The sequence below is a fragment of the Prionailurus bengalensis genome, chromosome E1, assembly GCF_016509475.1.
Source record: "Prionailurus bengalensis isolate Pbe53 chromosome E1, Fcat_Pben_1.1_paternal_pri, whole genome shotgun sequence".
NCBI lineage: Eukaryota > Metazoa > Chordata > Mammalia > Carnivora > Felidae > Prionailurus > Prionailurus bengalensis.
Genome location: NC_057347.1, coordinates 37,284,511 through 37,310,348, shown reverse-complemented (window position 1 = coordinate 37,310,348; position 25,838 = coordinate 37,284,511). Strand labels below are relative to the sequence as shown.

Genomic DNA, 25,838 nt, shown 5'->3' with positions numbered 1-25,838 from the left:
AGAGTTGTACCTCAGAATGAGTTGTCTTCCCAGCAGGACTGAGCTACCCAGGCGCCCCCGGTCATTGCTTCTTTACTCAAATTTTTTAGCTTTTCAATTCTGTCTTGTGTAGTCAGTTTATCCATAAAGGTCATTGGCCTAATTTGACATTGAATTTGGGTGATACTAATCTGTTATATATTATGTTATTTAAAATGTTCCAGGACGTATTAACAAATGATAAGTAAAGCAAACGATTGCATATTTGCAAAGTTTTTTGTTTTTTTTTTTAATATGCACTTCGGTTGTTTTAAATTGTTTTTGCAGTTTTCCTCCACCACTTTTTTTGTGCTTCATTGCAAAGCTCATCCTTTGAAACAAAATGTGTGCCTCTTTCATGTTTAGCAGTCACTCTAAACCTTTGAATTCTGAACGTTGAGTCCATGTGCTAATGTAAGGTTGCCACTTTTTAGAAGCTTAAGAGTCTAAAGACATAACCTCCCTCTATAAAGATTAAAACAACTGGCTGCAGTATTATTTATTGTTACGTATCCTTGTGAAAATGGTAACATTTTAAGGTTCTTGTCTGTATACATAACCCTTCTGAGGGGCCGTATTACATAGAACATGGCCTTTTATTTAGAGGCTTGTTATTTGGGGGCCTAAATGAGAAACAGCGCCTTTTCTCCCATTCTGTACTATCGTCCTCTTCCTCACTGTTGCACTTTGTGTTCCCATGAGACATTTGGCTGTACTGGTTTCACCTTCTACTTTGTCACAGAAGTGTTGGCCCCTCCAAAAAGAAGGGGAAAAAAAAGTGTTGATACTACTATTAATAGCCTTTGTTTATGCTTTCTTAGGTAGAAGATGACAGATTATTGAGGTTGTCCCAAAGAAAGTTCTGTGCCAGTGGACCATATGCTGGTAAGCAAATGACTGTAAGTGGGAGCTGATGAGTGAATGTGGACACCATTCCAGTAGTGTTCGAATTAACAGGAAGTAATTACATATTTTTTAATATTTTTGATAGGATTAAATAAAAACAAGGAAATGGTAATAAAATACAAATGAAATCTAGGAAATCAAAAGAGGAGATTCATGAGGTATTTGTGGTGTTTTGATATTCTTCAGTTTTTTGAAATTCCATGTCTCTGTATGTTATTGGAGGCTACAAGGAATGAAGAAGGATAGGAACACCCAAGAAGCGATGTCTCTATCCTTACAAGAATCTTGCTGCACATTTGTGTGGGTGGCTAATTCTTTGTCTTCTTTTTAATTCTTGGGCATACTAAGTAAGTAAACAAGTAAATAAAGCACAAAGATTATTTAGAGTTATTATGTACCATTTACTGTGCTAAAGCAGTATCACTGACCCTTCTTTTATAGTTTCAGCAACCCTACTGGGTAGGTAGTATTATTTCCTTTCTACAAATGAAGGAGCTGAGGCATAGCTGGGTTAGTTAAATTGCTCAAGGTCGCCTATCTGATGAGTTAGAGAGTAGGAATTCAAACGAAATAGTTGGATTCCATGAGTTTATACCACTCGACTCTGGCTTTTCAAATTATTTCTACAGGTCATTAGATTCTTTTGCTCAGGAAATTAAAAGTACCTTTCTCACCTCCTTTAAAACAATTCTTAGTAGGGGGAGGCGTATATCAGAATCACCTATCCTTTTCATGTTCCAAAATAGGGTACGCTCTACTAGGGTTAAGAGGTATATACCCTTTCATCCTTAACCTTCCTTAGCATTTGGAATTACTTTTTAAGTAAAGCTGTCTGACAAGTCAGATGACAAGTTTATTATCCAAAATAAATCCCTAAGTCTCACAGTTTCTGTTTTCTGCCTCATACCCACAATCTGCATCGTAGGACTGAGAGGTTTTGCAGTTTTTTTCAAATATTCTGTGACTGACCAGTATAGGCAGTATTAAAACCTGAAATGTCCCATTGTTAGGAAATTTTAATTTGTGGTTTAACCTGATAGCACAAAACTAGATAACTTAGTAAAATAGTTAAATGTAATTGTAGTTAAATGTACTGGGCAATGGGCAAAGGACTCTCTTCTGTTTGGCATCTTAATTCAAAGTCTGTTTTTCTGTCGGATCCCTAAAAGACAGGTATGTTATCTGCCTTGCAAAAGCTTTGAGTTTTAGCTATGACTTTTTAGTGATGGAATCCGTCAACTCTAGGGTGTATCCTATCTAAGAAATTAAGTCAACCCTTCACTATGTATACTTGTTAAGGACTGCACCTTAGAATGTTTTTAAATGCTATATGAAGACTTTGACCTACTTGAAATTTCTTTTACAGTAAAATCATTACTGTCTCTGTTACTCTATAAAGGGAAATGATTAAATTAAAATCACTGTGTTTTAATTTAACACGAATTTTAATTAAGAAACACTAAATAAACTATTCTCCTTTTCTCTTTTAGGCTATTGTGATTTTTGTTAATAAATTCTCTCTTCCTTTATACTAGTATTATTCAGGTTATGGAAGAGTTTATGTACTATTGAAAATGAGCTATTGGCTTAACAGACTCAAGCTCATATGTAAGATACCAGTCCTCTCTCTCCACCTTACCTTCTATTTCTTCCAATGACAAATTATTTTTCAAGTTTTCTATTTGTTCTTCTGTTGCTTAAGGAGAAGACTGTCCCCAGTGGATGGTTCCTATCACAATCTCTACTAGTGAAGACCCCAACCATGCCAAACTGAAAATTCTGATGGACAAGCCAGAGATGAATGTGGTTTTGAAAAATGTCAAACCAGACCAGTGGGTAAAGGTGAGTCCATAAATGGCCTAGCCATTTTTATCTTACCTAAATGAATTGATTTCTCTCACTTCCTTTATACATTTTATGGCCGGCTGTAAATTCTGCTTTAGTTTAGATGAGGACTTGCAAAGACAAAAACATTACTAAACTGTCCTGTGTGAAATTTAGGGCCAATTTTCAAATAATATTATCTGATATCTTCCCTTAGGTAAGGGAGTGGTACATAAGCAGATAAAAAGGGATATGATCAAAGGGGAAAAAATAGTAGATTATGTGTAAAGTCACATTAATCAAAAGGTCTGTGGTCTTGCAACTTCCAGCTGCGCTGTCATTGTAACAAGATGTTAACCTCCACGATGTGCTGTCATTGTGTATGCACAGCTATCGTCAAGCGAGGCCACACATATAATAATGAGTTTGTGTCACTGAAATGTGAAATTCCTGTAACTGGTGTTTTAAAATCATTTCATAAAAATAACAGTTGGTAAAGATTATTTCTCATTATTCTGTACTCTGTACCATTCATAATAAAAGTATCTACTATAAACTTTTCTCCCAATTATAGGTTCCTAATAGGAATTATACATTATCTCAGACTTTTGTATGTGTATATGTGTGTGTGTGTGTGTGTGTGTGTGTGTGTGTGTGTATACACATACACATATATGATTTTTTAAAAATATACTCAGTGGAGGGGTGCCTGGCTGGCTCCTATCAGAAGAGTGTGAGACTCTTGATCTCAGGGTTGAGTTCACACCCCACATTGGGTATAGAGATTACATGAAAATAAAACCTTTAAGAGGTGCCTGGGTGGCTCAGTTGGTTAAGCGGCCGACTTCGGCTTAGGTCATGATCCTCACGATTTGTGAGTTTGAGCCCCACATTGAACTCTGTGCTGACAGCTTGGAGCCTGCTCTGGATTCTATGTCTCCTTCTCTCTCTGACCCTCACCTGCTCACACTCTGTCTCTCTCTCTCACAAAAAATAAACAAACATTTAAAAAATTATAAAAATAAATAAATATAAATTATAAATAAATAAAAACTTTAAAAATACAGATAGATACACACATATACATACTCAGTAGAATACTATGTTACCATTTGAAATTACATCTGGAAGATTATGTAGCTATATGAAATTTTTCTTATAAATGAGAAAAACCTATGTATGCTGTGATTGTAAGGTAAATAAAGGTATTATTCCTGCCGTAAAAGGTAGAGGGAATCAATAAAATAGCAGTTGTATTATCGTGAGGTGATTTGAAAAAAATACTTACAGGGGTACCTGGGTGACTTAGTCAGTTAAAGCATCCAACTCTTGGTTTCAGCTTAGGTCATGATCTCATGGTTCTGGGATCGGTCCTGCATCAGGCTGTGTGCTGAGTGTGGAGGCTGCTTGGGATGCTCTCTCCACCTCTTTCTTTGCCCCTCCTTCCCTGCTCGTGCTCACTCTCTCTTTCTTTCAAAATAAATAAATAAAATTTAAAAAATACTTACATGTAAGTAGTAAAATTAAAAACATAAATAGTGAAGTACTTATATCTTCTATCTTATTTACCTTTAAGGTATTTGGTATATAAATATTATCAAAAATATTTTTGCCTGTCAGTCATTAGCCTACAGAGAATGATAACAGTCCGTGATTATCTCACTCCACAAATTATATGAAATTACCTTTAAAGTCCATGCAATTCTTTAAAATCTAGGACCTGAGCATTACTATTCTGGTGAGACTGTGGGCTGAGTAGATGAGTCTTTTTGTAAAGGTTTAGTCTTCCTCAGAGATTCCACTGTCCCCGTGTTCTTACATATAGTAAATATTTTCTGTGAACTTAAAACCATCCACCGAGAGTAGACATAGAAACCGATCCGTGTGATTCCCTCCCTCCCAACCATATCCTTCCTACTGTCTCTCACTCTGTCCCCCACTATGTCAAGTTTCTGTTTTCTTTCACCTGTTTTCATCTTTGACAACCGCTTTCTATCTTTATGTGTTGTTTCATTTTAATCCCTGCCTGCATATGTGATCTTTGTTGTTTTCACTCAGATATACTGAAAGCAAAACTCCTTTCACACCTGCAAAAGACTGCTTTAAAAAACAAATGGATGCGGCGCTTGGGTGGCTCAGTCAGTTAAGTCTCCGACTTCGGCTCAGGTCATGATCTCATGGTTCATGAGTTCAAGCCCTGCGTTGGGCTCTGTGCTGACAGCTCAGAGCCTGGAGTCTGCTTCAGATTCTGTGTCTCCCTCTCTCTCTCTCTCTCTCTCTGTCTCTCTCTCTCTGCCCCTCCCCTGCTTGTGCTCTCACTCTCAAATAAACAAACACTAAAATTAAAAATTAACAAACAAAACAAATGGAACTGTTTAATTAATAATGTCCATTGGGTATCTTTTCAGTTAAACCTGGGAACAGTTGGGTTTTATCGGACCCAGTACAGCTCAGCCATGCTGGAAAGTTTATTACCCGGCATTCGTGACCTTTCTCTGCCCCCTGTGGATCGACTTGGATTACAAAATGACCTCTTCTCCTTGGTGAGCCTCTCTCAAGTAGTATAATGGATTTTGTTGATTAAAGGATTTTGTTTTTCCTGGAGTATCTGACTGAAACATAATTAGAAGAATATGGCTCTTCCTGAAGGTTGAACACCTTTTGGGACTAGAACAAATGACTAATTATTAATTAACATGACAAGAGTGAACCTATATAATTTACCGGAAACAAATCCCATGTCACTACTCCTAAGCCAGCTTTTTGCAATGAAAACTATCCTTTGTAAGGCAAAAATTCTTTTCGGTAGAAATAGGTATGGGCATTGAAGAAATTTCCCTACTGATGTTTTTTTTTTTTTTTTTTTTTTTTAATAATTCAGAATAATTTATATTTTTCTAAAATGGTGATTGTACTTGGCTGAAAACATCTAGAATTTTTTAACATTCCATTACTACTCAAATAATAGTCCATTAGCTTTAGAATTATATTTATGTGGGGCATCTGGGCTGCTGCGTCAGGAGAGCATCCGACTCTTGATCTCAGGGTCATGAGTTCAAGCCCCACATTGGGCGTGGAGCCTACTTTAAAAAAAAAAAGGATTATATTTCTTTTGGCTTTGTTCCAGAAAGGATTTAAATCAGCAATTAGTAGTATTATCTTTATGACTCCAACATAGGTTAGATAATTTCCAGATGTCTGTGATAAAATTGTCAGATTCCTCCTAGTGTTCCTTTAAAGTGGACTTGAGTTTTCCCTCCCTTCTGCAGTAACTGGTTTTGGATTCCTCCTTTGTATAAACACAGATTAGCACTGATGCACAAAACCTCACATCTGCTGATCTCATTGCTGAGAGAGACCTGTCCCAGGAGAGTGGTGTATTTGTGTAGTTGGCTGCTGTAACACGAGTTCCTTTTCCTAGCTCTGTTAGTTAATTCTGAAAGGCCTTCCAGTTTGCCTTCTTTCACAAATGAGTAAAGGACAGACTGAAGTTGACACAGTTGGCAGGTCCAGCTTTGAAAGAGCCTCTGTCAAAAACCAAAGCCCTAACTATTGTTGTGTCTTTTCTGAAAGTATGAGAATTTTAAAAATAAAAACAAAGCCAAGGCCCCAGACACTGGATAGAAATAGGAAGTTAACGGCTCTCCTTCTTGCTTTCTTTTTTTTCCCTCGCTTTCTTTCTCATTGAAGTATAGTTGATGCACAGCGTTACATCAGTTTCAGGTGGACAGCATAGTGATTCCACGAGTCTGCGCCTCATGCTGTGCTCACCACAAGCGTAGCTATACCACCTGTCACCAAACAAAGTGTACCTAAGTTGCTCTCTCACAAATAACAAAAAGTAAATAAGGGATATTGTCATGATAGGAGTTTTATTCTCATAATCCCCTGTGTTCTTTCAACCAAAGAAATGACTGACTAGCAGTAGATAATGCTGAAAATGCATGCTTGTGTTTCTTTATTTTGTTTTTGTCTGAAGACTAGATTAATTTATGTTTTTTCCTATCCCAGGCTCGAGCTGGAATCATTAGCACTGTAGAGGTTCTAAAAGTCATGGAGGCTTTTGTGAATGAGCCCAATTATACTGTATGGAGCGACCTGAGCTGTAACCTGGGGATTCTCTCAACTCTCTTGTCCCACACAGACTTCTATGAGGAAATCCAGGAGTTTGTGAAAGATGTCTTTTCACCCATAGGGGAGAGACTAGGCTGGGACCCCAAACCTGGAGAAGGTAATGGATGCACGGAATGGGGAAAGAATTGATGAGAAATTGGACCCTTTTTACTCAGCTGTGGTTAACAGTATCAGTAGCATCTTGGTATCTGTTGGGTGTTAACTATGTTTTCAGCTCCCCAGAAATTAAATCTTAGGTCTTTTAAGTTTATTGGTGAAGTTACATGGGTCACCAACATAAAAACAGTGGTGGTTATGTGTATTCACTGTTAAATACGATTTGTAAACAACACAAATGGTGGAAATAGAGGCCTTTTACAGCGTTCCAAAGGCCTGTCTATAGTTAAGAAAAGCTAAAGGGAATTTTAGATGATTTTATTTATTATTGCCATAAATATCAGGCACCTTATATGTACAACTTGGAAAGATACCGAGAGACAGTAAGTGAATTAAGGAAGTTACTGACATTCTACATGTGTTCTCTCCTCTGGTTATTTCCATAATTGTGTATTTACTCTTTTGCCGTCATCATATGTTGGGAATGGTGATCTTGTGGTTTTATATATAATTGTTTTCTACCATCTGCAAATAACTAAAGGTGGTATTTCATCCTGGCAGTCTTGATCTCAGAGTCTTTTGCAGTAAGAACAACAGTAACAATTACCTCGAGCTCTATGTTTTCCCCTTGTGGATTCAACAAATATTTATGCACCTAGTAAATACCAGGTACTATTCTGGGAGCTGGTGGTACAGCAGTGAAGAGAGCTTTGCCCTGTGTGGCTTACATTCTAGTGGGAGACACAGCAAACCATTGAACATACGATAATTTAGGTGGCAACGAGTATCATGAAGAAAAATAAAGTTAGGTAAGGTAGATAAAGAGTGGTAGGCCGGTACGCCCTAGCCTGGTCAGGGCAACAGTCACTCATGATGAAGTGGTAATGTGAGCATAAGCAGAGACCTGAGAGAGAGCTGTGAGGCCATCTAGAGGGAAATGGTTCAGACAGGGAACAGCCAGTGCAGGAGATCTGCAGCAGGAGCAAGCTTGGGTTGTTCAAGGAATAACAAGGAGGCTAGTTACATCAGGACGGAGTAAGTGAGGGGGACAGAGTGGGAAGCAGTGCAGCTCCTATAGGACCTGTGGGACCTAGTACATTTTCGACTTTCACAGTTAGTGATATGAGAAAGTGACTTGAGAGCTGATGCACAAGAACGTGACTTGACGTACTCAGCTGTGTGGGACCCAGACGAGTGGAGAGGCAAGAGACAGGAGCAGGGAGACATTACAGAGCTGTTCGAGTAATCCAGTTGAGGTGCCGGGTGCAGCTTACACTTGCAGGTGGCAGATTCTGGGCATGTTTTGAAGGTAGAACTGAACCTATTTGGTGGTGGACTGACTGGAAGGGGAAGAAGGAGGAGCCACCACATTCTGGCCTGAGGACCGGAGGGGTGACCTTGCCAGATACAGAACAGGACGGCCGTAGAAGCGGGCTGGGAACAGAGGGAATCAGGAGCTGGGTGTTGGACATGTCAACTTAGACATCCAGGTGGAGAGTCAAGCCTAGAGGTCTAGGCTGAATAAATGCATTTAGTGTGTAGATGGTGTTTACAGCCACGAGACTGGATGAGATCACGCAGGGCCTGAGTGTAGGCGGACAAAAGAGGTCTGAGGGCTAGGTCCGAGGCCAGGCCAAGATTTGGAGATTGAATGGAAGACGAGGAGTCCGCAAGGGAGACTGACTGGCCACTGAGGTGGGACAGTCAGGAGGGAGGAGATGTTCCAGACGTCTTAAGAAGCAGTGCAGAAGGAGCGTTACCCACTGTGACAGCTGGTGCTCTGAGTCCGGCGAGATGAAGGGGGTTGGTGAGGCCATCAGCAAGTTCTGTGGAGCGGCAGAGAGCACTAGTGGTTCTCCAGAGCGGGAGGGGGTAAGCAAAGGGCGCATTCAGACAACTTTTTTTTTTTTTAATGTTTATTTTTGGGAGAGAGAGACAGAGCATGAGAAAGGGAGGGGCAGAGAGAGAGAGGGAGACACAGAATCGGAAGCAGGCTCCAGGCTCTGAGCTGTCAGCACAGAGCTGGATGTGGGGCTTGAACTCAAGAACCGTGAGATATGACCCGAGCCGAAGTCAGACGCTTAACCGACTGAGCCACCCCCCAGGCGCCCCACATTCAGACAACTTCTTCAAGGAGTTTTTGCTGAAAAGGCAATCAGAGAAAAGGGGATAGTCTGGGGAGAGATGTAGAGTCAGTGGAGGCATATATTTTTTTTTTTAATAAAGAGGAAGGTTTTGTAACATGTTTTTGTGCTGATAACAATGTTAGAATAGTAATAGAAAAATCCGTGATGTGAAAGAGACGGGGGGTAATTTCTGGAGCGATGGCCAAGCGATGGAGAGGAGTCGGGACCCAACGGAGGAGTGTGCTTTGAACAGGAGCACAGAGCCCTAGAAACAAAACATAAGAGGGTATGTGGGGTCAGATCCTCGCAGACTGGTGGATGTTGTACTTGTCTTTCACGGCTCAGAAACACCTTAATGAAATAGGGAGAATATCTTTAGTTTTCTAGTTTTATAGATAGAAGAATCAAACAGCAAAATAATAAAACATTCCCTTGTGTCACACAGCAAGTGAGTACCAGAGTCAGAGTTACAAATTGGTTCTTCTAAGAACCTCACTAGTGTCCTGTTGTGTTATGTATTGATCTCCTATTGTTTTCTTGGACTTATTTTTTTAGAGTTATAATTTAAATGTAGCAAAATGCACAATTAAATGTTACATTTCTTGGGGCGCCTGGGTAGCTCAGTCAGTTAGGCATCCAGCTTCAGCTCAGGTCATGATCTCGCAGTTCATGGGTTCGAGCACCGGGTCGGGATCTGTCCTGACAGCTCAGAGCCTGGAGCCTGCTCCAGATATTCATATTCCCTCTCTCTCTCTCTCTCTCTCTCTCTCTCGCTCTCGCTCTCGCTCTCGCTCTCACTCTCTTTCTCTCTGCCCCTCCCCTGCTCTCTCCAAAATAAATAAACATTAAAAAAATATTTAATGTTACAATTCAGCGACTTTTGACAAAAAATACACTGAAGAGGTTGCCTCAGGGCCTCTTCCCGTCAGTCCTTGCCAGGCCGGTTCCCCTATCCATCCCCTCCAGGCAAACACTATTCTGCCTTTTTTCACCCTAGATTAATATTATCTCTTCTAGAACTTTATGTAAATGGAATCCTAATATATTTTTTCCTGCTCTTACATCTGGCTTCTTTCAATATAATGTGCTAGAGATACATCCAGGGTGTTCATTCCATTTTATTGCTTAGTGGTATTTCATTGTATGTACCACGACTTAGCTGTTTTGGTACTGCAATCCATCATTGCTAGTGTTCACTTTTTTTTTTAAGACATAGTATATAATAAAATGTACCTTTTAAAGTATACAACTCAGTCTTTTTTAGTTTGTTCACAGCATTGCACAACCGTCACCACCATCTAATTCCAGAATAACTTCTTTAGCCTCAAAAGAAACTCCATACCCATGGCAGTCACTCCCCATCCCCTGGCAATCCCGATCCCTGGTAACCACTAATCTGCTGTCTGTCTCTATGGATTTGCCTACTCTGGGCACTTCCTGTAAATGGAATCATACCCCGTGTAGCCTTTTGTGTCTCACTTTTTTCACTTAGCACAATGTTGCTAAGGTTCATCCGAGTTGCAGTGTCTGTCAGTACCACATCCTCTTATAGCTGAATAGTAGTCTACTGTATGGATGTACCACATTTTGTGTTTTCATCACTTGGTGGGTGTTTGGATGGTTTCTACTTTTTGACAGTTGTGAATACTGCTGTGAACATGTGTGTACAAATTTTTGTGGACGTAACACTTCCATTTCTATTGCGTGGACTTGCCGGATCATACGGTAACCCCATGTTTAACCTCTCTAGGAATTGCCAGACTGTTTTTCCAAGTGGTCACAACATTTTACGTTCCCGCCAGCAGCGTATGAGGGTTCTAACTTCTCCACGTCCTTGACAGTGCTTGTTATTGTCCGTCTTTTTTAGTCATCCTGGTGGGTGTGAAGCAGATCTCATAGTGGTTTTGATTTGCGTTTCCCTAATGACCAAAGTTGAACATCTCTTTATGTGCTTATTGGAGTAAACCGATCCATCAGATTTCGATTTTTAAAAATCTAAGACTTCAGTTGGTTATACACAGCGTACTAGTTCAGTATGTGGCCTTTTTTCTGAATCTTGGGTCAAAACTGCATGATCTAAGCCTGTTTCTTTCACATATAATCCTTAGCAATGTAATTACCTAGATGGAGTGAACATTTAGTAAATTCAGATCATTGGGATTTGTAGACAAAGTCAGCAAATTTATTTGCTTGTCTAGTGTGTTTATTAGCACTTCATTTCACTCTTATGATTTGAACAATATAAATCAGTGTTCTCTCAAGTACTAGGGTAATTGATTGTGTTTGTTCAAGATGGTAGACGTGGTATAAGATATCCAAGTAGCATATTTGTGAAAATGGGATTTTTAAGCAGTGTTGTGTCTCTTTTACTTCTTAATCAGGTCATCTAGATGCACTCCTGAGGGGCTTGGTTCTGGGCAAACTGGGAAAAGCAGGACATAAGGCAACATTAGAAGAAGCCCGCCGTCGGTTTAAGGACCACGTGGAAGGGAAACAGATTCTCTCCGCTGATCTGAGGAGTCCTGTAGGTTTTCATGATAAATAACCTTGATTTCTAGATGACTGCATCATTCTGCACACAGTGTGGGATGTATTTAATGGTAACCAGAAATGACCTAGACACTGATCCACACATTGTGTCTGACTCTGTGTTAATATGTGCCGTTTAGGTGGTTTGTAGCCAGCTTCTCATTTGTTTAAAGTTTCTCAGACTACACTGTGCTTAAAGCTGATTATCTGTGCACATTCCCCTGAGAGAGCCGGTGTGCATGCCGTCTCCCTGCCTGGTTTTCAGTATGGGCTCCAAAGCTCTTTGTCGCACAGTTTGTACGTAACATCCACACACAGCTGTTTACAATCGTGTTGACTTGCTTTCTGTCTTAACATTAGAATATTTGGAACAAGATGCATTTAATCAGATGCCTTCTTTGTCGTTCCTGTATTCTCTTGTAGGTTTATCTGACCGTTTTGAAGCATGGTGATGGCACTACCTTAGACATTATGCTAAAGGTGAGTACATTTGGAAAGGGTTTCCATCTTCTGCTGTAAAACTTGGATTGATACAGTACAAGCTTTAAGTGGTTAAAAAAAAAAAAAGTCCTGGCGAAAAATATATGTAGATATGCATGTTGCAGACAGGCAAATATTAAGAAACTATGGGAGGGAGATATCATGTCTGTTCACGTGTACTACCAATACAATGCCAGAAGTCATCTAGTGTTCTCACTTTTTTTAATTTGTAAGTTTATGTATCTTAAACCAAAAAATGAAGTATTCATTTTGATTAACAAGTCAAGCTCTTAAAATTTTCCCTTCTGTGTAAACTTACATAGGATCCTTCCCATTTTGAAGAAAAGGTTTGTGCCCGTGCTTAGGGGAGAGAGAATCAGGTGTCTCCAGGGTTTGAGTTATGTCAGTGCCTCTTACGAATGGACAGGAAATTAATTGACTTGCCTGCGTAGCCTCTGTAGTTTCCCCAGAGGGTTGGCATGTAATTAAACTCTAATACAGATACTGTACTTCTCCAGTCCCTGTCCATGCGGTTGTCAGTCTAAGAAATCACTTGACAGGTAGGGGGAGCTGAATGTACTTATTACCATCGAATAAAATGTGCAAAATGTGTCTAAATACCCAAATTACGTGTCAAATCTGCAAAGCCCATTCATTTAAAGACCTGCTCTTAGTGGGAACAAACAGAACAGGAATGGGATGTGCTTTGCTACTTCCATCTTTAATGGATTAAGAACACTTTTCTGACCTCAAGTAGATAAAATTGCAAATCCAATTTCTAGTATTTCATTTTAAACAAATCCTGTTTTTTTTTTAATGTTTATTTTTGAGAGAGAGAGAGAGCATGAGCAGGGGAGGGGCAGAGAGAGAGGGAGACACAGAATCCAAAGCAGGCTCCAGGCTCTGAGCTGTCAACACAGAGCCCGACACAGGGCTTGAACTCAGGGACCACGAGATCATGACCTGAGCAGAAGTCAGATGCTCAACCGACTGAGCCACCCAGGCGCCCCCAAATCATATTTTTTAAATGATTAAAATATTTTGAAAAATGTAAACTTTAAGAAACTCAAAATGTGACACTTTACTGATCTTGGACAAGAGTTTCTTTTCTAATAATATCAAAATTATACTTTGGGTTTAACTTAACTTCCAATTAAATGACATTGAGGTCCCTTCTCAGTCTTAATATTCTATGAAACTGTGCACTATGAATCCTGTATTTCTTTGCATATGAAATCAGATATTTGTGGGTTTTGTCTTTTCCATAGCAGTATGGAACAAAATAGGGGTTCTGAAATTCTCATGACAGATACCTTGACATTTTCATGTCATAGCACACTTTTAAGAATTTATTCTAGTATGTATATTTAATAAGTGTTGGCATCTATTTAATGTAAGGGAGCTGACTATAATTCTGATTTACTATCGAAAGAGCTCTAATGAAGGCCAAATTAGGTTTCTTCAAGAAACCAGTTGATGGGAGATGAGGAGGATTGTCTTCTGTTGGTAATTTAGGAGTAATAAGGCCCGCTAAAAAAGAACTTTGATTTCAAAGTATATTTGGAATGTGGTGTTATGGTGCCATCTAGTGGACTAGTTTAACAGGTTCTCCTTGGGGAAAACCATGCTTCTTGAAAGCCAGAGTTCAGACCTTGAGTCCTGGAGCTGAAAAGGACCTTAGAAATTATCTCTCCACCCGACTCATTTTACACAAGGGGAAACTGAGATCCAAAGAGGTTAAGGACTTAGTCAAGGTCACACAGCTAGTTAGACACAAAACCAGGACTAGAACCCAGGTCTCCTGACTTCTATCTATTTTACTACACTGCTGCTCAAAAGAAATCAAAGGAAAAGAAGAGGAAATGGGGGCCTGTGATGGGGTGTGCGGACACTGGTCAGTGTAAAATCTTCAGTGAGAAAAAAAGTCAACAGGGGCGCCTGGGTGGCGCAGTCGGTTAAGCGTCCGACTTCAGCCAGGTCACGATCTCGCGGTCCGTGAGTTCGAGCCCCGCGTCAGGCTCTGGGCTGATGGCTCGGAGCCTGGAGCCTGTTTCCGATTCTGTGTCTCCCCCTCTCTCTGCCCCTCCCCCGTTCATGCTCTGTCTCTCTCTGTCCCAAAAAGAAATAAACGTTGAAAAAAAAAAAATTTAAAAAAAAAAAAAAGAAAAGAAAGAAAGTCAACAGAGTCTATCGATTAAGTTGTCTTGGAGAGATATCTCATATATGCGTGTAATTTTTGTATGCATAATGTTTTGTTTCTGATGGTGGAAAAAAGACTCGGTATAATCACTGTGGAAGATTTACAGACTAGAAAAGTATAAAGAAAATACTCCTGTAATTTGAAATGTTTAAAAAGGTCACAAAATAGGTATAAGATGATCTGATGTCCAATTTGGTAATGTACATATTGTAATAATTTAATTTTTTCTTTATGCTTCTCATTTTCCTAATTTCCTGCATTCAGCATGCGATGCTTTTGCAGTTGAAAAATTTGATGATACAGAATCCCACTGATCAGAGACCATCGTTAATATTAACATGCATTTTTGACTATTAGAAATTAAATTGATGACCTTCAATGGTATTGGCAATCATCAGTTTGTTCATTTAACACAGAACATTAGACATCATACCCCTCAGATCTTGAATGTAAACTGCTCAGAACTGATGACCAGCCATTCACATAGTACTCACTTACATTTAGTGACTTACTATAATGGCAAATCACAAATTTAGTGCCTGAACATCCTGTAAAGTTTTATCTTCTGTTAATTTTATGCCCTGCGCGCCTAGCCAATGAGAATATAGAACAGAAGTTTCACCTTACTGGGGGAGAAGCTCATATAAGCATGTGTCTGACTTCCAGGGGACAGTTAACTATCTCGATCTGTATTTTTTCACTATAGCTTCACAAACAAGCAGATATGCAGGAAGAGAAAAACCGAATTGAAAGGGTCCTTGGGGCTACTCTTTCACCTGAATTGATTCAAAAAGTCCTCACGTTTGCACTTTCAGTAAGTTACAATGAAAATTGCTTTTAGAGGGAATTGTAACCTATCAATCTGTGGAGCTGTCTTTGATTCAGTATTCTCTTGATCTGCTTTAACCCCTTCCTCTTAGTCTGGGGGAAATGGAATGGGCTTTTGTTACTGACCTCTATCTATGTCTGCCTCTAACGGTGGGAATCGGGATAGTTGGAAGCAGGAATAAACTGGCAAGCCTACTTATCTTACCCCTGTGCCTACTTTCTGTCTCTTCCTTTCTTTATCCTGTAGGAACCCAAGCAAACATCTATTCAGCAGCCTGTTTTTACCTGTCTCAGTGCCTCATTCTCAATTTGGCTGATCTTTAGGAAGCTTTCTGGTGCCAGTTATTCCTAAAATAAGGAATGAGGGTCTTCAGTGTGATTACTTGGGTACCTCAACAGCATTTGCCCTTTCTGGCACCAGAAGATGTTTTGAGTACAGTAGACTTTTCGTTCTCTTTCTATTTCTAGGAAGAGGTACGCCCACAGGACACTGTGTCAGTAATTGGTGGAGTGGCAGGAGGCAGCAAGCATGGAAGGAAGGCTGCTTGGAAGTTTATAAAAGACAACTGGGAAGAACTTTATAATCGATACCAGGGAGGATTCTTAATATCCAGACTAATAAAGGTGTGTGAAGATTTTTATTTTGAGTAGCTTGCTTATCATAGATGTTATTTAGAGACATCCCTGATTCACTAGGCCTATAGTCTTTGCTCTTTAAGGGTTTCTTCCCAAAAAAAAAAAAAAAAAAAACCAAAACGTTCCTTAAATAATTATTAACTTTATTAAAGGGCTTCTCCATCACCCATCCTGCACCTTCTAGAATATTCTGAAGTTGGGAGAATATAAAATGATTTGGTTTTTAGGTAAATGGAAGTTTGTTCCTAGCGTCTTTTAGTTACATTTACCATTTAAACCATTGTTTTTTTCAGCTATCAGTTGAGGGATTTGCAGTTGATAAAATGGCTGGAGAGGTTAAGGTAAGCAAAGTACTGTTTCCTTTTTACTTTTCAATCTAGTAAGTAAAAACACTAATGAGCCAAATTGTAATGATACGATGTTGGGGTAATGCTGTATTTATCCTTGTTTTTGCTTGGACAAAGACAGCTTGGGTTGTGTCTTTAATGCTTGAAGAATTTAGGGTTGGAATCATCTTTGAGCGCTTTGCAATATGGTTGAAGGAACGTGGTGGAACTTGGAATCAGTCGATCTGAGTATAAATCTGTGCTCTGCCCTATGTTAGCTATGGGACTTCAAGTAAGTTTTTTAATCCCTGTGAGCCTGTCTCCTCATCCATAAAATGGAATGATGATAAGATTGTTATTTAAGTAATGTAGTGGGACTGGAACAGAGTAGTAGGTCCTCGATAATGGTTCTTTTTTTCCTTTCTAAAAACAACCTTCATAGGTCTGTCCTGTGCACGAGGAGACAAGATGGCTATGCAAGGAATCTCCTCTTAGCCCTTACAAAGGAGACTCTTCAGTTTAGTGGTAAAGTTCAGCATTTGAGGAACAGATATACACTGATGAGGGAAATCTTAATGTTAAGCCTTCCATTGCATTTAATTGTGAAGTTATTTTTGAAGAGTCACTTTTACCTTTACTTCTTGAAGGCAGTGGGGTTACGAGGTGTGAATGTGGAGGCTCTGAGGGCTGTTGTGTTGTTTCACTCACTCTGTGAGCCATTGTTTGGAATTTTAAGATTTCAGGTCTTGAGAAAACAGTGGAAGACTTGATCTCTGCCTTCATTTAACTTACATTGTATGCTGTGGAAACAGTTACTTTACCGTAAAGGATAGAAGTACTCTGAAGGAGAAGTACATATACCTGGTTTGGAGGGGAAAGGCAGTGAGTGGGCAAGCTGAGGCCGGGAAGATAGGTAGAGGCCAGACTGGAGGGCCTTGGAGGCCATATGAATTTTCCTAAGGGTGCAAAGCCCTTGAACTGCTTGTCAACAGGGGAGTGAGTTGATGTGATTTGTACCATAAAAATTTCAGTCTGGCTGCAGTATGGGAAAGAGAAGCATTTTGGGATGCTGACTGCAAGCAAGAATGATAGAGTAGCTTTCAGGAGATGGAGTTATGAAATTCAAGGGCTTGGGTTTGTTAATCTTTAATTCAACAAATATTTACTGATTGGCTTCTCTGTGTTGTGAATGTACCTGGCAGAGGAAGAAGGAAGAATCAACGATAATTCCTGGGTTTCTTATATGTAAATAGTGGTGCTATTTGTGGAGATGGAATGAGGGGCAGTTCTGTATTGTACTTGGGCCCTAAGAACCCAGCCCCAAGAACGAGCCTCAGCGAAGGCGCCATTGTTGTTTGTGTGAACGAGGTTATTGATTTCCAAAAGTTCTAGACTTAATCTGATGAATTAGTCATTCTTTTCCTTTACACCTGTGACGACTGGTTCAAAGTAAAGACCCCTGTCCTTTCGTTGGTTGGTATTTAAGAGTTGCTCTGTTTACTGTGAATCTTGGCATACTTCATTGGAACGTAGTTTATTGAATCTTTAATCAATAAGCTTTGGATAAATTATAATAAACTCAGAAATGGTTTTGTTGTATGAAAGATGTGAGTCTGTGGAGCAGCAATTTAATCTTTGTGGTCTTATCGCCTTCACAAATTAATCTTTGTTTGAAGCAGCCGGAATGTGTGCGTCCTTAAGGACTCTGCCTGCCAAGTATTGTGCTAAGAGTTTTTATGGATTTTCTCTTAAACTTCTGGACTAAATAGTTTCTTACCAATGAGAAAACAGAATGATTAATGTACTCAAACTCACAGGCTAATACGTGACCGAACCGAGATTTGAGTCCCAACCTAATTCCAGAGCCCTACATTAACCACTAGATAATGAACCTAAAAGACAGGCCAGAGGTTCTGCCTCTTTGTTACCTTTTGATTAGATTTGAAGCATGTATTTGGAGAAGAATTCCTGTATGCAGGTCTAAGGGGCTGCTTTGTTTTCTTTTAGCCTGGGAGTAGCAGCGGTAAATTTTCATGATTAAAGCTTTTGAATCCTTTACAGAACAGTGGGTAACTTCTCATGACCTGTGATACTGCTAACTTCTTACCATTGTTAGTACTGATCCTACCTTCTGGGTTGTGTTATACCAGGCTTTCTTCGAGAGCCACCCAGCTCCTTCAGCTGAGCGCACCATCCAGCAGTGTTGTGAAAATATCCTGCTGAATGCTGCTTGGCTAAAGCGAGATGCTGAGAGCATTCACCAGTACCTCCTTCAGCGAAAGGCCTCGCCACCTACGGCGTGAACCCTGAGCGCCGCCACCGCGGTTCTGCTGCTTGGCTGCAGGGATGAGGTGGGGCTACCGAACAGCTGATTCATATGCCGAGAATTTGGAGTCTTCTTTCAAACCAGTGGGGGTTGGACGATGAATGTAGTTAACTGGTTCCTGCTCACACTCCAGAATTAAATTCTATTGAAAAAGGAAAATCAGCAATTCAGCAAAAAAATAAGTAAATAAATAAAAATAAAAAATAAAAAATGTAAATATGATAGTAATAAAATAGAGCATAACGAAACTGTGAAACTTCCTGAAGCCTTGTCAGTGGTTAAAAGTATTTAACACTCTCCTGTTAATGACAGATGTTCTGTTTTTATAACCTACCAAAAGGAAACTAGAGGCTTCTGGGTGAAGAAGATTTTTTGTGAAGTGGGTTCTGCGAGCAGCCTACAAGCCAAGGGTAGTGTCCATTGCTCTGGGAATGGTTAAACGTGAAAGGCTGATAGCTGGTATAACATAGAGTCTGTGCATAATTCCAAGTGTTTTTTGTTTTTGGGGTTTTGGTTTTTTTTTGTTTGTTTGGTTTTTTTTGTTTTTTTTTTTTTTTTTTTTTGGGGCATGGGGACTGATCAGGAAGATATATTTTCCTGCATAACTCAATCTGAACCAAGGATTGTAGTTTTCCTCCTTGCCTTCCCTTCTGTGTGACCCCCTTGGCCAAAAAAAAAAAAAAAAAAAAAAAAAGTTAAAAAAAACCAAACCTATCCTGGTCTGGGTTTTTCCTCCTCCTAGTTCCACCCCCAACCTCCTCCCCCACCCCCCCCCCACCCCCCCCCCCGGTGTCCTTCTTAGAGATAAAGAAATAATAAGGAAACATCTTTTATAGCCACATTAAATAAGAGAAACTGATATACATTATTTTTCTTTCTTTTTTAAGATAACTTTTAAGAACCCTGAAATGCATATAGGTGAGACATAGAGATGAAAGGGTTTTCAGCCAGGCCATCCTGAAGGAGTTACTCTGCTAACAGCGGTCTTAGTTGTCTGACAGGCCAACTGTTAAGCCTCTTTCCAACAGTGTCAACACTGGCTTCTCCTGGTTCATTCTGGACACGTAAGAAGTCCGTGGTAACTGCTGCAGGGGCCGCATATTAGTGGTAACTGGTTCAAACAAAAGCTGTAAGCCTGTGTGCCACTCTTCGCTTTAACAGTGTATCCTACTAACAAGCCTCACCTAACTAATCCAGCGAGTTTTAACTCTAAACCTCTTTTCTTTTCTCTGGCCCTACCTTTTTTCTTTTCTTCCCTTTTTCCTTTTCTTTTTATTTTTCTTTTTAAAAATATTTTTTTGTGTTATTAACAGGAATTCATATTTGGTGTGGCTTAACTGTATTTCAGAAGGTCATCAGATTGTGAGACTGCTTCCTTGAAACATTTTTGTGCTATTGTTTTAAAAAAATAATAATTAAAAAACAGTTGGCGTTAATAAAAATGTCAATGTGAAATTGATGTCCTGATTTCTTTTATTCTCTTCAATAAGAAATTATAAACGTTTCCTATCATTCACTAGGATTATAAGAAGTTTTGCTATCATGGGATTTTTTTGAGTCTAAGAAAATCCAGTTTCTGAATTCCTTAATGACTAAGACCTAAACAGAAAAATCCTAAGAGTCCTTCTAAATTCATTCTGGATCAGTCAGCATTCAGGAGTTAACCTGACACTTGCCAGTTCCCGTTTCTTGAGGCTCTCTTGTCCAGGTGCCACACGCAGGGCGGCCATGAGGCCATCTAGGCATGTGCTTAAGGCACCAGCAAAGTAGGGACACCAAAAAGACTGAGAAGAAATCTGCTTAGTATTCTCATTTTACAATTAGAAATTCTAGAAAGAAGTAATTTCATTTTCAGCATATATACAAGTTTTGTGTATAATAGTTAATTGGCTTGAATTATGCTGCGGCACGGGTGGTGGAGGGTGTCTTCTGCGTCCCCTTCAGAGCCGCTCCCATCCTATTCTGTGCCCAGGAGGGCTTGGCCCACACGGACTGCACTGACAGGGTCCTTTGCCCTCTGACTTCAGGTTGTGTTGATCCAGTTTGTAATACCTTCAAGATCAAAAGGCATGAGGAGAGGACGGTCAGGGTATTTATTCACCAGGCTTCCTCATCCCCAGGTCACATGGGTCGGGTCGTCTGTGACCCTCTACCAAAGGCCACGACTCCTGTTCAGAAGCCCTCTCTAGCTTCTAGCTCCGTCACTTTGCCCCTTCAAATCTAGGGAAAGGATTATTCCCTTACTAGCTCTGGATCATTCCATTATTCCTTGTTGGTTCCCCTGAACTTTGCTCATGTCTTTGTAAATAGTCCCTTTATTAAACCTTCGTCAGGTTACCTAGTTCAAGTGTGTTCTCTGTTCTCTGCTAATATCCTGACTGATTCTGGCACCAGAGTCCTGATGATAACGGGTCTCTAAAGGTCTTAGTTCAGCCTTTTTGGTGTTAGATTTACTGCTTGTCTTCCAAGTAGCTCCCTATCGGGTAATATATTCATTTTACAGGTAAGAAAGCAGGCTTAGAAAAATTAGGTAAAGTTACACAACAAATAACTTAGGGGGCACCTGAGTGGCTCAGTTGGTTAAGCGTCCAACTCTTGGTTTTGGCTTAGGTCGTGATCTCATTCTCTCTCTCTCTCCCTCCCTCCCTCGTAAACTTGAAAAAAAAAAAGAAAAAGAAAGAAAGAAAAAAACAACTTAGAACCAGTGGTCAGCCCAAGATCACCAGCCTCTAAAACCTGTTTTCTTCTCACTAATTGTCATGTCTTCACATTTAAAAGGTCATACAGTCAGACTGGATCCAGGCAACAGCTTTAAAGATTTTTAATGATTTTTCCTTGGCTAAAGATTTTAGTGGAAATCAGAAGGTTGGAAAGAAAGATGAATGTGGGGTACCTGGCTGGCTCAGTAGAGCATGCAACTCTTGATCTTGGGGCCACGAGTTCAAGCCCCACATAGAGCTAATTAAAAATTTTTTGGGGGGCGGGGGGCGCCTGGGTGGCGCAGTCGGTTAAGCGTCCGACTTCAGCCAGGTCACGATCTCGCGGTCCGGGAGTTCGAGCCCCGCATCAGGCTCTGGGCTGATGGCTCAGAGCCTGGAGCCTGTTTCCGATTCTGTGTCTCCCTCTCTCTCTGCCCCTCCCCGGTTCATACTCTGTCTCTCTCTGTCCCAAAAATAAATAAACGTTGAAAAAAAAAATTAAAAAAAAAAATTTTTTTTTCAGGGGCGCCTGGGTGGGTCAGTCGGTTGAGCGTCCGACTTCGGCTCAGGTCATGATCTCGCGGTCCGTGAGTTCGAGCCCCGCGTCGGGCTCTGTGCTGACAGCTTGGAGCCTGGAGCCTGTTCCGGATTCTGTGTCGCCCTCTCTCTGACACTCCCCTGTTCATGCTCTGTCTCTCCCTGTCTCAAAAATAAATGAATAAAACGTTAAAAAAAATTTTTTTTTTCCAAAAAAAAAAGATGAATGTGTTACTTCCTATATGGAATTTGATATTATCTTTTATTAATGGGAAGCAGTAAACCATTTTGGAATACTACATGGTGCTGCATGAATTCTTAAACTTACAGTTTCAGGGAGCAAGGAGCCCCTCGAAAGTATTGGTAAAGAATAGATCTCTGTAGTGTGCGATTTAGGGGGTATGAGTGGAGTTCTGGAGCTTTGAAAAGATTCTTTCAATTCTGTTACCCAAACAGGTCCTAGAATGTGATCAGAAAGACTTGGAGCCACATTTGTACGGTTAGTGATTATTTTTTTTAGCAGGGCAGAAAATAAACAAGCTTTTGGTAATCTACTTACGGCACTGAATCTACACTTAAGAGATAGCCTCATTTTTTACTGAATAAATTACTTGATGAGAAATTGATCTTACTACATACTGATTTTAGGCTCTCCAGGTTTTTGGTGTGTGTGCGTGTGGTTTTTTTTTTTTTTTAACGTTCATTCATTTTTGAGAGAAAGGGAGAGACAGAGTGCAAGTGGGGGCGGGGCTGAGAGAGGGAGACAACAGAATCCGAAACAGACTCCAGGCTCTGAGCTGTTAGCACAGAGACCAAGGCGGGGCTCAAACTCACAGACCACAAGATCATGACTTGAGCCAAAGTTGGAAGCTCAGCCAACTGAGCCACGCGCGCGTGTGTGTGTGTGTGGTTTTAAATTTTTTATAAGACTGGAGTGCCTGGGTGGCTCAGTCAGTTGAGCGTCTGACTTCGGCCCAGGTCATGATCTTGCGGTCCCTGAGTTCGAGCCCCGCGTTGGGCTCCGTGCTGACAGCTCAGAGCCTGGAGCCTGCTTCGGATTCTGTGTCTCCCTCTCTCTCTCTGTCCCTCCCCGCTCATGGTCTGTCAAAAATAAACATTAAAATTTTTTTTTATTTTTATTTTTTTATAAGACTGTCTTCTCCTTTGAGATAATGCAGAAATTCACCCAAGGTGGACCGTGCCTTCTTGCACCGCCCCCAGCGGGCACAGACTGCTCAAGGTGCTTGGTTTCCAACACAAGCACAAGCGACAGGAGACCCTGATGGTAATAAAATGTTAGGCCAAACAACTGCCTTCCCTGGGAAACCAAATCAGAGGATTGGTTGCTGTACCAGGACATTTGATGGCAAATGGGATAGACGGCAGGGTCAGAGGAGGGAAGGTTTATTGGGCTGTTCGTGTCACTTGTAAAAAAAAAAAAAGTCTGCTCGGTCCTGCAGTTCCGCTGCTGGTATCTGGCAGGTGTTGCTTTCAGCACTGAACTTCTGGTTCCAACACTGGGGTAGAGTTAACGACAGAAACATAGCTTACTATCGATCTACGCTTTCTCGGGGAAGTTGCCAGCAGCTGACAGGAGACATACTGTATACCAATTAAGATGACAACCGAAGAAAAATATAATTAAATCTTGCCATAGTTTGGCTGACCATGCCAGCATGGCCCTCTGAGCCATCTGCCCCTCCCCACACCCCCAGCCAACTTGAACCATTTTCATCAGTTGGACAAGTGGTGCAGGTATGTAGTAACATTGCACTTTAATTTCAGCCCACTCTATCAGGCGGCTGATTATCTACTTTGTATTGTATATGCTAATCTTATGGATATTCTCTCTTTTTTTAATTTTTTAAAATTTATCGTTGAGAGACAGAGTGCGAGCGGGGAAGAGGCAGAGAGAGAGAGGGAGATACAGAATCCGAAGCAGGCTCCAGGCTGTGACCTGTCAGCACAGAGCCTGATGCGGGGCTCGAACTCACCAACCGCGAGATCACGACCTGAGCTGAGGTGGATGCCCACCAACTGAGTCACCCAGGCGCCCCACAGATACTCTCTTCTTAATGCTTACTATTTAGACTTCTACTAAGGCAGTTAAGATGAAGAAAGCCACATACTGAATGGCTAATGGTTTAATAGAAGTCTCAAGAAAACAATACAAGATAATGAAGGAGAGATGGAGAACCAGTTTATAAGAAAAAGTGCAAAATATTTAAAATGTTTGACATGAGTGAGGATGGATGACATGATTGTTGCTTTCTTGATAGGTCAGTTTCCGCTTCTAGGAATAGAGCACTTGAAAGTTGGACATGTGAAGGGGTGTGGTAGGATGAAGTTAATGCTGTGGCCTTTTAGAGTGTGAAGAAGTGCCTTCTCTCACTTGGTTCTTTTTCTCTGCCCCCTTCACCACCACTCTCGGGGGCCTCTGGCAACCACCAATCTGATCTCTGTATCTATGAGCTTGGTTTTTTGTTCTTGTTTTTTTTTTAACATTTCACACTTGAGAGACATCACTTGGTATTTTGTCTTTCTCAGTCTGACTTACTTCACTTCGCATAATGCCCTTGAGGCCCATTCGTGTTGGCACAAATGACAAGGCTTCATTCTTTTTATGGCTGAATAATATTCTAGCGTGTGTGCACATGTGATGTGTGTGTGTACATGTGTACATGCTACAGTTTCTTTATTCATCCATCCGTTGGTGGACACAGGTTGTTTACATATCATGGCTATTGTAAGTAATGCTACAATGAATGTGGGGGTGCGTATCTTTTTTGAGTTAGTATTTTCATTTTCCTCAGATACATACCCAAAAGAGGACTTGCTAGGTCATATGGTATTTCTATTTCTAATTTTTTGAAGAGCCTCCATACTGTTTTCCAGTAAGTATCTGCACTAACTTACATTCTCACCAACAGCGCGTGAAGGTTCGCTTTTCTCCATATCCTCACCAACACTTGTTACTTCTTGTCTGTTTGATTCTGGCCATTCTGGCAGGTGTAAGGTGATAGCTCGTTATACTTTTGATATGCATTTCCCTGATGATTAATGATGCTTGGCATCATTTCATATGCCTGTTGGCCATCTGTCTTTGGGAAAAGGTCTGTTCAGGTCGTGTGCCCATTTTTAATTGAATTATTTGCGGGGTGCTTTTTGCTATGGAGTTGTAGGAGTTCTGTAGAGATCTTGGGTACTAGCCCCTTATATATGACTTGCAAATATTTTTTCCCATTCAGTAAAGTTTGCCTTTTTGTTTTGTTAGTGGTTTCCTTTGGTGTGAGGAACCTTTTTAATATTATATAGTCGCACTTATTTTTGCTTTTGGTGTCAGGTTAAAAACAAACAAACAAGACAAAACATTGCCAGGACTTATGTCAAGGAGCTTACCAACTATATTTTCTTCTAGGAGTTTTATGGTTTCAGGTGTTAATTCTTTAATCCACTTTGAGTTCATTTTTGTGTATGGTGAAAGATGGTGGTCAAGTCCCATTCTTTTGCATGTGGCTCGCCAGTTTTCCCAGCACCATTTATTGAACAGACTGTCCTTTCCCTGTTGTATATTCTAAGCTTCTGTGTCATAAACTAATTGCCCATACATATATGGGTTTATTTATGGGCTGTCTATTCTGTTCCATTGATCTACGTGTCTGTTTTTATGCCAATACCATATTGTTTTAATTATCATAGCTTTGTAATATAGTTTGAAACCAGGGAGGGGGATGCATCCAGTGTTGTTCTTTCTTGAGATTGCTGTGGCCATTCAAGGGTTTCTCACTTCCCTCATCTACTAATAGAGTACACGGATGATCTCTAACTGGAAAGATAACAAAACAGTACATGACTTATAAGGTCTTTTGCCTACCAAATCTGGTCTACTCTCCCTGCCCCGCTGACACTCTTCTTCCCAGCAGATGGAAGGTTCTAGAGCTGTGTGTCCAAATACACTAGCCTCTAACCATATGCAGCTATTTAAGATTAAATTAAAGTAGGGGCACCTGGGTGGCTCAGTCGGTTAAGCGTCGGACTTCAGCTCAGGTCATGATCTTGCGGTTCGTGGGTTCAAGCCCTGCATTGGGCTCTGTGCTGACAGCTCAGAGCCTAGAGCCTATTTCAGATTCTGTGTCTCCCTCTCTCTCTGCCTCTTTCCAGACTCACGCTCTC

At 40.5% G+C, this 25,838-nt stretch overlaps 1 protein-coding gene and 1 long non-coding RNA gene across 2 annotated transcripts in view; one reads left to right on the top strand and one right to left on the bottom strand.

The window, feature by feature from the left end:
- NPEPPS (aminopeptidase puromycin sensitive) overlaps nucleotides 1–19,884 on the top strand; it is a 95,335-nt gene extending 75,451 nt beyond the window's left edge. Inside the window, exons 14-23 of the mRNA XM_043584229.1 lie at nucleotides 840–903; nucleotides 2,627–2,766; nucleotides 5,157–5,291; nucleotides 6,760–6,979; nucleotides 11,486–11,628; nucleotides 12,057–12,113; nucleotides 15,020–15,127; nucleotides 15,610–15,765; nucleotides 16,071–16,118; nucleotides 18,254–19,884. Coding sequence (XP_043440164.1) covers nucleotides 840–903; nucleotides 2,627–2,766; nucleotides 5,157–5,291; nucleotides 6,760–6,979; nucleotides 11,486–11,628; nucleotides 12,057–12,113; nucleotides 15,020–15,127; nucleotides 15,610–15,765; nucleotides 16,071–16,118; nucleotides 18,254–18,406 — 1,224 coding nt within the window. The 3' untranslated portion in view covers nucleotides 18,407–19,884. The remainder of the gene's footprint in view (nucleotides 1–839; nucleotides 904–2,626; nucleotides 2,767–5,156; nucleotides 5,292–6,759; nucleotides 6,980–11,485; nucleotides 11,629–12,056; nucleotides 12,114–15,019; nucleotides 15,128–15,609; nucleotides 15,766–16,070; nucleotides 16,119–18,253) is intronic.
- LOC122485446 lies at nucleotides 9,183–18,344 on the bottom strand. Its single transcript, XR_006297862.1, has 2 exons — nucleotides 18,232–18,344; nucleotides 9,183–9,369 (listed from the first exon to the last, which is right to left on the bottom strand). It is a non-coding gene; the product is annotated as an uncharacterized LOC122485446 (long non-coding RNA).
- Nucleotides 19,885–25,838: the final 5,954 nt, after the last annotated feature.